This window comes from Benincasa hispida, chromosome 3 (assembly GCF_009727055.1).
Source record: "Benincasa hispida cultivar B227 chromosome 3, ASM972705v1, whole genome shotgun sequence".
Lineage (NCBI taxonomy): Eukaryota > Viridiplantae > Streptophyta > Magnoliopsida > Cucurbitales > Cucurbitaceae > Benincasa > Benincasa hispida.
This window is the reverse complement of record NC_052351.1, coordinates 68,102,719-68,113,975: the sequence shown is the minus strand read 5'-3', so window position 1 is coordinate 68,113,975 and position 11,257 is coordinate 68,102,719. Positions and strand designations below refer to the sequence as shown.

At 34.2% G+C, this 11,257-nt stretch overlaps 1 protein-coding gene across 1 annotated transcript; it reads right to left on the bottom strand.

The window, feature by feature from the left end:
• Window positions 1-4,864: 4,864 nt before the first annotated feature.
• LOC120074100 (cytosolic Fe-S cluster assembly factor NBP35) lies at window positions 4,865-8,225 on the bottom strand. Its single transcript, XM_039027101.1, has 4 exons — window positions 8,037-8,225; window positions 7,273-7,356; window positions 7,059-7,160; window positions 4,865-6,044 (listed from the first exon to the last, which is right to left on the bottom strand). Exons 2-4 carry the CDS (start codon window positions 7,307-7,309, stop codon window positions 5,113-5,115), a joined length of 1,071 nt encoding a protein of 356 aa, XP_038883029.1. The 5' UTR covers window positions 7,310-7,356; window positions 8,037-8,225; the 3' UTR covers window positions 4,865-5,112.
• Window positions 8,226-11,257: the final 3,032 nt, after the last annotated feature.

Sequence of the window (11,257 nt, the reverse complement as noted above, 5' to 3'; positions counted from 1 at the left end):
CAGACCATTTTGGTTATCACTTAAGACATGATTCACTTGTATGTCACCACATACATACTTAAGTTACATAAAGACAACTAGGGATTTTAAGTTTATTGGTTTGTGGTAAAGCCAATAAAACATCCAAATGTGCAAAGTCAAAAAGTGAAGTAAATATCATATATTATACATCACAAGCGTTCGTACAAACTGTTTACAAACTACAAGACATGAGACTTTAGGGCATCGACCCCAACAGACTCTTCACAAATCACTCGTAAGTACAGTTAGGTCAATTTACCGTTTTACCCCTGTAGTTACATCTAACTCCTTAAGTACCACTGATTCCTCTAACGAACAATAAGTCATAGTCCTACTATGATTAAGTCCTCTTTTCCCAAGAGAGCGTGTGGCCACTATGTTCAAGACCCGGAATCAGCCCTTAAGGGAGCAATTTATCTACTAACCCCCGCTTAGGGGTAGGAGTGAATTTCGTCTTGTGTAGTTGAGTTCCCAGCTCCCCAATCAGACGAGTTCCCAAAGTGGTAGGCTTGTTGAGTTGGCAATCTGGCCACTCTCACCCATACAAATCAAAGGACCGCCCTTATGAGTAGGAGTTCTCAACTCACTCAGGATTAAGGTCATGTCACCTATGGTCATCCTAGTGAAATGTAAGTCTCAATTATGAACGACGTTATACAAACTCTTTGTATAGGATACCTTGTTTGCATGTCCTCACATGAATGGTCAGATCAAACCATTTGTAACACTTTACAACACTTGTAATATCTACAAAGCATGTCGTATCCGTAGTGTCACTAGGATAAGACATCCCTCCTTTATCCTTATACTACAGACCATTTAGGTTATTACTCAAGGCATGATCCACTTGTATGTCTTCACATACATGCTTAAGTTACATAAAATAACCTCGGATCTTATTTTATTGGATTGACTAAAAGCTTATAAAATAACATTTATTTTAACAATATGTTTACAAACTGTTTACAAACTATGAGACTACCAGAAGAATTAGGACACCAATCCCATTACATTATAGACCGAACCATGTCTAAAAGGGTTATGTTTCTTCTTTCTGATACACCATTTTGTTGAGGTGTACCTGGGGCTGAGAGTTAGGACGTGATTCTATGTTCTATCATATAGTTTTGGAATCTTAAGTCCATATACTCTCTACCACGATCAGATCATAGTGTTTTTATTTTTTTTACCTAATAAGTTTTCAACTTCAGTCTTGTACTCCTTGAACTTTTCAAGAGCTTCAGACTTATGTTGCATTAGGTATAGATACTCAATTTTAGAATAATCATCTATGAAGGAGATGAAATATTCATACCTACCTTGTGCTCTTACATTCATCGGACCACAGAGGTCTGAATGTATAAGCTCCAAGGTTTCTTTGGCTCTATAACCTTTTCTAATAAAAGGTCGTTTGGTCATTTTGCCTTCAAGGCATGACTCACATACTAGTAAAGAATTTTCTTCTAAACCATTTAGAAGTGCACTTTTCACCAACCTCTCAATCCTATTGAGATTGATGTGACCTAACCTTAGATGCCAAACTGGACATTTTCTTTAGGAGAAATTCTTGGTTTCTTACATTTGTTGCTATTTTGAATATCTTTGTATTGAGCACAGCTTTTATGACTAACGGCCTTAGTACATATAAGTTATTTTCCATTAAACCAAAACCTAACTCCATTCCATTCTTAAAAATAAACACTTTATTCTCAGAGAAGGATGTGAAATATTTTTGTTCAATTAGACAGGAAACAGAAATTAGGTTCCTCTTGATATGAGGAATTTCATATACGTCATCTAATAACATATATCATTTCTTGTCCAAAAACAACTTAAGCTTGTCTATAGCAACAACTGACGACCTCACCAGTACCGACTCTAAGAGTCATCTCTCCAGCTTCCAACTGTTTTCAGGAATTAAATCCTTGATGGGAAGAATACACGTGGTTAGTAGCTTCTGAATCAACTATCTAGGCAGAATCAACATTGTCTACTAAGCACGTTTCCAAGACAAATAAATCAGATTTATTTATTTTGGAGTTCTTTCTTTTCTAGAGAGTAGTGGGATTAGCTTTACAACCCAAGTCATAAACTCCAAGTTTCATCTTAGAGGACAATCCTCGTCGATGAACTTCATCAAACTTGGCAATGATTGCTTTCTCTGTTAGTTCTTTGGCATTCAATATGGACTGGAGATTATCTTGGGAACTGACACTATTGGTTTCATTGTCATCAATACCGTTTTGCTTGAATCATGAGAACTTTCATTCAAACAATTCTCGCATAGATTGTATGATCTTATGTTCAATGACCATGTTTTCAAACCTTTTGGCCAACGCATCAGGTATGCTTGCCAAGATATGAACTCGACCATTAGAATTAACCTTCGTCCATACCTCATATGTATCACGAATATTTCGTGGTAGATCAGGGGTTGGGACTTGAGGACAATCCTCAATCATGATAATTTCGAGGTTGTTTACCATGAAAAACGTTTTAATGGATTCTTTCCACGTCGTGTAATTGAAATTAATCAAACTAGAAAAAACGCTATTGGCATATTTGATGAAAAATAAACACATTGATCTACATTAGATTTTAGCATGACTTTTAAAAAATCCAATCAGTTTTAGAAAAATCTAAATGAACCCCATTTAACATCTAATTTTTCAATGATGCTTCAGTGATTTAGGACAAAAGTCACCGAAGGGTAGTCAGTTGTCCATTCACTGAATTGAGACACTCTCAACCAATCATTACACTAGAATAACTCTTATTCCTATAACAATCAGTCATCATTTATTCGGTCAATAAATCATTAACTTGCTTAATAATTTTCCATAAGTGTGACCCTCTATTTTAGATCATAGAGTTCTGCCCCAATGAGCCAACCGAAGGGAAAAACTGTTTGGGGCAAAAAACTAAAGTGATCCTATCCATATCTAGAGTTTGCCTTGATATTGACCTACTGCACAAACCATTCGAAGGGGGATGCTCCTAGGGCGCCTCGAGGCCATGCAAGAAGGTCTCACGATGCAAACCAATGAAAGAGACCGTAGGACATGTTGACACACATTCCTCTCCCACTTACTATAAATACTCTCTCCATTTATTTTGATGTTGACCCATGCAAACACCATCTGAAGGGGGACGCTCTCAAGGCGCCTCAAGGCCAAGCATGAGTCTCACGGTGTGAACATTAAGGGAGAAATATGAGTGAAAAATGACATATCATATACATATTTTCCTCCGACTAGGAAAAATACGACTAATTATTTTTACTAAGTGATTGTTTAAGTTTGCCCAAAAGTAACACTTACTTTTGGAAAGTTAAACAATTTTGATTAATATTTGTTAAACACTTTAACAAATGTTAATCAACAATTGCATGCTTGTAGCAAATCTATCCAATTCACCTTTCTAGGTAGGTTTCCAGGTAGGAGTGCGACATTTCCGTCATAAGTACCCCAGCCTAGGCAAAACGCACCTTAGATAAAGAGTCCCTTATAGATATGTTTGCTACAAATTTAATATTTTATTGAAATCAATTTAATCCTATTAGACCGATTAAAAAAGATTAATCTAATTTCTAATTTCATTAGAAATTTGTGAACTTAGGTCGCATGCAACTCTTAGTTATTGATTTTAATTTCTAATTTCATTTATTTATAACTCTTATAAAGTAAATGAAACAAAATTAAACCTACATTGCATTGACATACTTTATAAAATTATAACGTTTATAAGATTACCTAAAGTAATGTCACGCATCACACAATGTTCATTTTATTACTACATATACATAACACTTATATATAACAAAGTAATGAAATTAAATAAAATACATTACATGCATTCATTCAAACTATATATTATAACGATTATAATATAAATGATGCATGACTATGTTATTTATGCATGCAGGCATATAGTATCACTTATATTATATGATGCATGAGCATGCTATAAAATTAAATCATATATATACATATATTATAACACTTATAATATAAATGATGCATGAAATTAAATGTATAACATATGGTAGGTTTTGATTCTATATGACTTATAAGAAAAAACATACATCATATTTATATTTAAAATGGACCGGGATAGGACACCTAAAAGAAAGTTAAAAGGCTAACTATTAGAGTCATTCGGTTCAAAACAAGTGAACCAGATCTTGAACTGCTCGATAATCGTGTAGCAAACTTGTTGTACGATCTTGTAGCAAATGTTACACAATCGTGTAGCAAAATCTACATGATCTTGTAGTAAATGCTACACGATCATGTAGCAAATTAACAACTCAATTTTAATGTTTATAATATAAAATCTCTTTGCAAAGTGCTGAATATTTTAGGATTAGTTGGGGAACAAATTATCTTAAAAAAACTAATGAAATTAAATAAAACTAAAATAAATATATGCATATCTAATTATATCATAAATAAAATAATATACATTTTAAAGCTTATATAGATTGATTCAGGTTGGTTTAAATTTTTTAAATGAACCTATAAACCAACCCAATCCATAACTTTTTCTTTTATTTAAACTCATCCCAATTCAAAAGAATTGATAACCCAATCCAAATCATACATTGGATTGATCGATTTTCTCAAGTCATCAATTTTTTTTAACAACTCTATACAGTATTAGAAAACATAAAATGATGTGCAAAGTTTAGTATGACCTTAGATATCCTACTCCTACCTCAAATTGTTGATCATAGATCGAAATTCTTACCGTCTAGCGATATAATATTAAAAAAAAATACAAATTAAACAAGATAGAATGAAATAAATGAAAGGCCAAGATATTGAAACCAACAAGAGCAAGGTATTCAAAGGTGTGTTTTGAACAGAGGAAAATACAACAAAGTTTTGTGAAAGAGTGATGGAAGAGAGATTATATTATGATATCTTACAAGCTAAGAGAAATAACCCTATGATTTGCGAGGGCAAAAGAGAATAAACATATAGTCTATGAAATAATTGCACGACCACATTAAATAAAAAAGATAAAAAAACATATATATATTACGCTTCTCAAAAAAAAAAAAAGAAAGAAAAAGAAAAAGGGGCTGTCCTACGCTTTATCATCTATTGACATTGTTGAAAACCCTTGATTTTGTATCAACTTCTCTATAATCTTCTTCAGAGCTGAGGCACTTACCCCACATTTTTGGTCACCGAAACAGGACCTTCCTTCTTCAGCTGCTTTGCAAAGCTGTGGATCCAATGGTACCTTCCCTAGAAATGGCACATCCATCTCCCTACACATATTCGCAGCACCACCCCCGCTACTATCGAACACTTCACTACAAGAAATCACGTTTAGTAGCTCTGGTGCTTTTTCCCGTATGTACTCTGCCACCCATTCCGTTACGTCTGTCTGCTCTCCTGCTTCTGTCGTCTTCAGAAACTTCATATCTAAAAGTGGTTGACACAAGCTGCTCATGTTCTCTACAACTCCGAGAACTTTTACACCTACTTTTTTGCAGAAACTCACTTCTTTTCGCACGTCGATGAGAGACACTTGTTGTGGTGTGGTGACGATGATTGCACCGTCAATTCCACTAGCCTCAAGGCATTGTACAATTGATATGTGCTCGTCTGAAGTCCCTGGAGGAGCATCAACAACCAGAAAATCAAGTTCTCCCCAATACACATCCTTTAGGAACTGCTTGATGAGTCCATTTTTTCGAGGGCCTCTCCAAATGACCGCTTCGTCAGGGTTAGGGAGCATGAAACCAATCGACATAACTCCAAGGTTGGACTCTATGTAAACAGGGGACCATCCAAGGTTACTTTGATGCACATCTTGACCTTCTAGACCGAGCATCTTCGGGATACTCGGGCCACAAATATCAATATCAAGGAGACCCACCTGAAAGTCCATGGCAGCTAGCGCAAATGCAAGCTGAGCAGAGAACGTGCTCTTTCCAACCCCACCCTTACCTGATAGAACAAGAATCTTGTGCTTAACCGTTGCCATTCGTTCTGCTATTGAAACCAGGTCTGGAAAAAGGTGAGGAAAGAATAGTAAATAAAGCATAAACACACAAACACATAATAGATTCGACTAGTGTATTCATATATAGGATTCAGAAAACCACAGAGTTCCAAACACTAATGCCTTTATGACCAAGAAGCAATTTGCCAAAATGTAGAGCAACCCCTGAACCAAATAAAAGGAAGATAGAGAACTAAGGTATATTCTAAACAAGGCAACATCTAAAAGTACTTCCGCCTTTCACACCACAATTTCACCTAGTGGTAGTACAGTAAACCAACAACATCTAAAGCTTGCAAAGTTTAGCTTACATGTTTTGCTTGGTTTGAGAGAATAAAAAATAGAAATAGGAGGTCTCTTGTGCAACCCTACAATGTTGTAGGAAAACTTAATAACTTCCTTTTTGGTCCCAATACTTCTAACTTGTCTATTTTGATGGTACTTTCAAAACGTTCACTCTCGGTTCCTGTACTTTTAGAAAGTGACCATTCGTTTTAGGAAAACTTAATAACTTTTTTTTTTGGTCCCTGTACTTCTAACCTGTCAATTTCTTGGTTCCTGTAATTATAGAAAGTGTCTGTTTGTAAAATCTCAACACAAATTCTATACTAGGTGAAAACCTTCCATGTAAAAACTATGAAAATATTTTTACATACTTATGATTGCAGTGTTATGCTAAAATTAAGATAACAAAAGCTATATAAAACAAAAAAGAAGGGGAAATAACCCCTTCTTAAACGTTCAAGGATCAAAATGGACAAATCCCCAAAGAGTAGTGGGTGGGCCATGAAGAAGCAAAACCCAGATTATCAAGAAAAAATCTCAAACAAAGCCATATGGATAGGATAGTAATCTCATCAATTGACATTCAAGTTAGCTTCAAAAACTATTTAAACAGAATAAACCAGTCAGCCCCAAAAGCTCATGAGCTGTAACAACAAAGCAATCTCTCTAAACTAATCCAAATTTCTACTACAGGCAACAAAAAGCAAATAGATTCACAGGAGGAGAAAGGGAACCTGGGTCAGGGCCTTTAGGTGCAGTAGCACAAATTGATTGGTTAGGACATCCTTGACAGGCATCGGATTTCCCCGCCGACTCCGACTGAGGACCTGGGCAATCTGAACCCCAAAACCCACAAAGAGAACATCAACGAAAATGAAATACAGAAAACAAAAAAGGCTAATAAGTTGAACAATATACAATAACGATGAAAGGAAGGAAATCCATTACTTTCATTGGCGTTTTCTGGGATTTCGTTATTCTCCATTGGCTATGTCTGCTTCAATGCCGATGAGGTTTTTGTGAGTTTGAAGTCTGCCCTTACAAGAAAAATTGTTCGCCTATTAGCTTTATTATATGAATGGGTTAGTGGTTAAAGAAGTAAAAGTCCTACTGTGGATCGAGCCTGCTGGATTTTCTTTTACACTGACATGGTTTTCTCAAAAATTGACAAGCTTCTTCTAAAGAATCAAATTTGGCTGATAGTCTATTTTCTCTTGCAACACATACAATATACCATTAACATGAAACAGACACATTGATTAATTCAAAATGAACTTGTAACAATTAATTCATAATTTCTGATGAACTAATTTGTAGTGGAACTTTGTTAGGTGCATAAATTTGTACTTCAACTATTTAACCTAGTATATAATAATGATTTAACATAAGTGATGTAAACAAAGAATAGGTTGGTTGCTATCCTATGACACATGTTGCTTGAACGAAATCAGATGAGTATTCTTGGCTTATGGGATCTTATTAACTTCCACTCCTCCTAAAACAAATTTTAAAAACAATAAAAAAAAAGTCACAACACGTCGGAAAATATTACCTTCAAACATCAAAATAACAACGATACAAATTATGTAAAAGACTAGATAAGATGAACGGTCTAAAAATATAAATCATAACAAATACGGGATGCTCAAACAGAAATCGGGAAAGGAAAAAAATAAAAATAAAAGAAAAAAGGAAACGGGAGAGAAAGAGACCAAAGTCGCCAGCGTGGAGGGTTCGAGTCGCCGGTGTAAGGGGCTTCAAGTCGCCGGCGTGGAGGGTTTTCAAATCGCCGGCGGTGGGTGAGTCTTAAAATCGTGTCGTGGGATGAAGGAAGCAAGGAGCTCGGGGGAGTCTGACGAAGGAGCTACAATCGTGGGTGATCGCAGGGGAGCTCTCCAGCAGACAGTAACAAAACAAAAACATAAAACCCTAAATTCGTTTTAAAAAGTTGGGCTGGGCTTGGGCTTGGGCTTGGGATTGGTTTGGGCTTACCCAAAAGGGCCGGTTTCAATTGTTCTTTTGGGAAATTTGACTGCATAGCAAAGCCTATAGTATGATTTGAAAAAAATGTTAAAAACGAAATTTGTTTAAATTTATGGCAAAGGAACTACTTTGCACGTGATCCAATTCTTTACCATTCCTCTAACTTCTGTGCAACTAATTTTCTTTAATTAAATCTTCAAATAAATCCATATTCCAAATCCACTCAAAATAGAATCTTTCATTCAATTTATATGAAATTTAATTGTACCATATCTTTTTAAAAGTAATAAAAAAAATAAAAGGAAAAAACTTTCAATATATAAATCTTATGGATATATTATTTTGTTTTCAAATTCCGCTCACCATAAAACAAGTGGTCTAGCATATGAAGAAATCGAATGGAAGAGTCCTATCACCCTTAATGATCTAACTTAATTTCCTGCATTGTGTTCGATTCTTGCCGCTTCGCTTGGCACCTTCAAAACTAATAAATCACTTTGAGAACGTAGTAATATTTTACGGGAGACATCAAATGATGTTATTGTAATGAATGATATGTATCCAAAGTTATGTTTCATTCTTAGTTCTACTTCTCTACCTACTATTTCCTTTGTTATTTGATTGTTGGGTTGGTGTCGTTAAGTATTTTGTATTATTAGTGTAACATTCCAAAATTTTCAATTTAAAAGATATTTGTAAAGAATTATAATTTTAATTCAATTTAAGGAGAAATTGGATTAATTTATTTTGGGAAAAGTGTGTTTTTAAATTGATTAACCATGTGGGAGGATGTAATTTATCTCAACTATTAGATTGTATGTTCCTTTAAATTTAGTTTGGACCCAAAATTAACTTAGTTTGAGAAGTTAATTGGATTGCGAATAATTTGATAAGAGATTTGGAATTTTTGGATTATTTTGGATAAATATTTGAAAATAAAGAAAAGGAAAAAAAATAGAGAAGATAATTAATTTAAATTGGGTTGATAAGAGAAATTTCAAAATTCAATTTAAATTAATTAGATGGTGGATTTTCTAACTAATTAAAATATGGATTTTCTAATTACATAAAATGTCTTATGCGCTAGTTCAAGTTATGGAATCTAAATAATTTAATGTTAAGAGTATTTTTCCTCTATAAATACCATCCATTCCAAACCATTCCCTTTATTCCAAAGGGAGGTCAATTAGAGAGAAATTCTTGTTACTTTCATATTTTTTTAGTCATTCGTCATTGTGCGTCTGCCGTTCACCATCGCTCAGTTCAAGTTTTTGAAAGTCACTAGTGTACTTTCAACAAGTTTCGGAGCTTTGGAGTGCATAATTGATTTGAATCTTTGAGTGAAGTTTGGAATAAATTTGGAGTAAACAAATCGTTAGAGACATTAATTCAAGTTTTTGTTGGAGGTTGATTTCTTAGATTAATTTTGGAATTTCAATTCGAGGTAAGTAATCTTACTACTGGATCCGTTTTTGTGTCAGACGATAAATTTAAGAATAATTTTGAGGATTATAAGATTGTTTGCATCGAGATGCACGAGGAAAAATAAGTTTATCTCAATTATGTTTTGAAGCATGTTAGGAGTGCAAGCATGGATTAAATTTTTTATATGCTTTACTAGAAGAATAATGAGCATGAAGATATGTATTTGCATGTTGTGGGACTATGTTATATGATGCATGTTATGTTTATGATAGTGGTCGTTACCCCTACCCATAATTAGACACCGACCAGAGGTGGTGATCTACTCAGGGATTTCACCAAAGGTTTGTGTTTCCTTCGGGATTCACCAAAGGCGGTAATTTCCTTAGAGATTTCACCAGAGGTTTCGTATTTTTTTGGGATTCACCAGAGGTTTCATGTTTCTTTCGAGATTCACCAGAGTTTCGTGTTTCCTTCGGGATTCACCATAGGTGATGATGTTTTTCGTGATTTCACTAGAGGTTTGTGTTCATTTAGGATTCACCATAGGTTTGTGGGTATACCTAATCTGTGGTTGAGTGGGTTCAACTATTCACTAGTTAGCCATCTTATAGAAAGTAGAGGTTTATGCACGCCCTCTAGAGAGTGACATCTAAAGGAGATAGATGTTTAGCCTGGCCCCGGTAGTGGGGTTATTTTATGTTTTTCAAGTAAGTGCAAGGACATACCAGCGAATGGAAGAAGGAATCCATGATTGTGTCATTACTTCCGCTCATGTTTTCATATTTTAGTGTTTTAAATTCCAGTCTTGATGTTTGAACTTAGAGTTTCATGGTTGAAATTTTTATTTATAAAAAATTATTTTGAACTTATATTTTAGGGGGACCCCGATCAAGGATTTTATAAAAGTTATTTATTTAATAAAATTCGTTTGATTTAAAAGAAATTTGTGAGATAAGTCGTTTTGAGATTTATACATGCATGTAATAATGGCCTAGTATAAGTCCTAGAAAGTCAGGTCGTTACAATTACTTCCTTTATTTTTTAACGATAAAAGTAAAAGATTTAACTTTGGACTCTTATTTTGCAACAACACACACAACTCCTCTTTTAGTAGTAGTTGACATCTAGCAACTCCTACAAAATTAAATGTAATAACAAATGAAAACCAATCACCAAATCAACGGCATAAAGTATGTAAGGATGGAAGTGAGGAAGACAATTTGGATGAGTCATATTTAATTCAATATGAGATGAAAAATTCAAGGATTGAAGATAATTTTTGGTGAGAAATTCAACTTGCAATCAACTACATTCTCATACCATTATATTTTCTTGCAAATACAAGGTACTCGTATTGTTTCAATAAAAGTATGATTTTTCCTCAATTTTTACATGATATCTTAATTTTTTCCTTTTTTTTTTTTTTTTGGTATATGTGAACCTTGGTGTTTTATATCTAGTTGAACTTCCAACTTCACTTTTTTTTTTTGTTAATTGATTTTGCATTTTATTGAACATTCAAAGA

Coding starts and splice junctions, on each gene's coding strand:
- LOC120074100 (XM_039027101.1), bottom strand. CDS start 7,309: ATGGAGAATAACGAAATCCCAGAAAACGCCAATGAAA. Junction 7,161..7,272: donor CCCAGAAAACGCCAATGAAA/GTAATGGATTTC, acceptor TTTGGGGTTCAG/ATTGCCCAGGTCCTCAGTCG. Junction 6,045..7,058: donor ACCTAAAGGCCCTGACCCAG/GTTCCCTTTCTC, acceptor ACCTTTTTCCAG/ACCTGGTTTCAATAGCAGAA.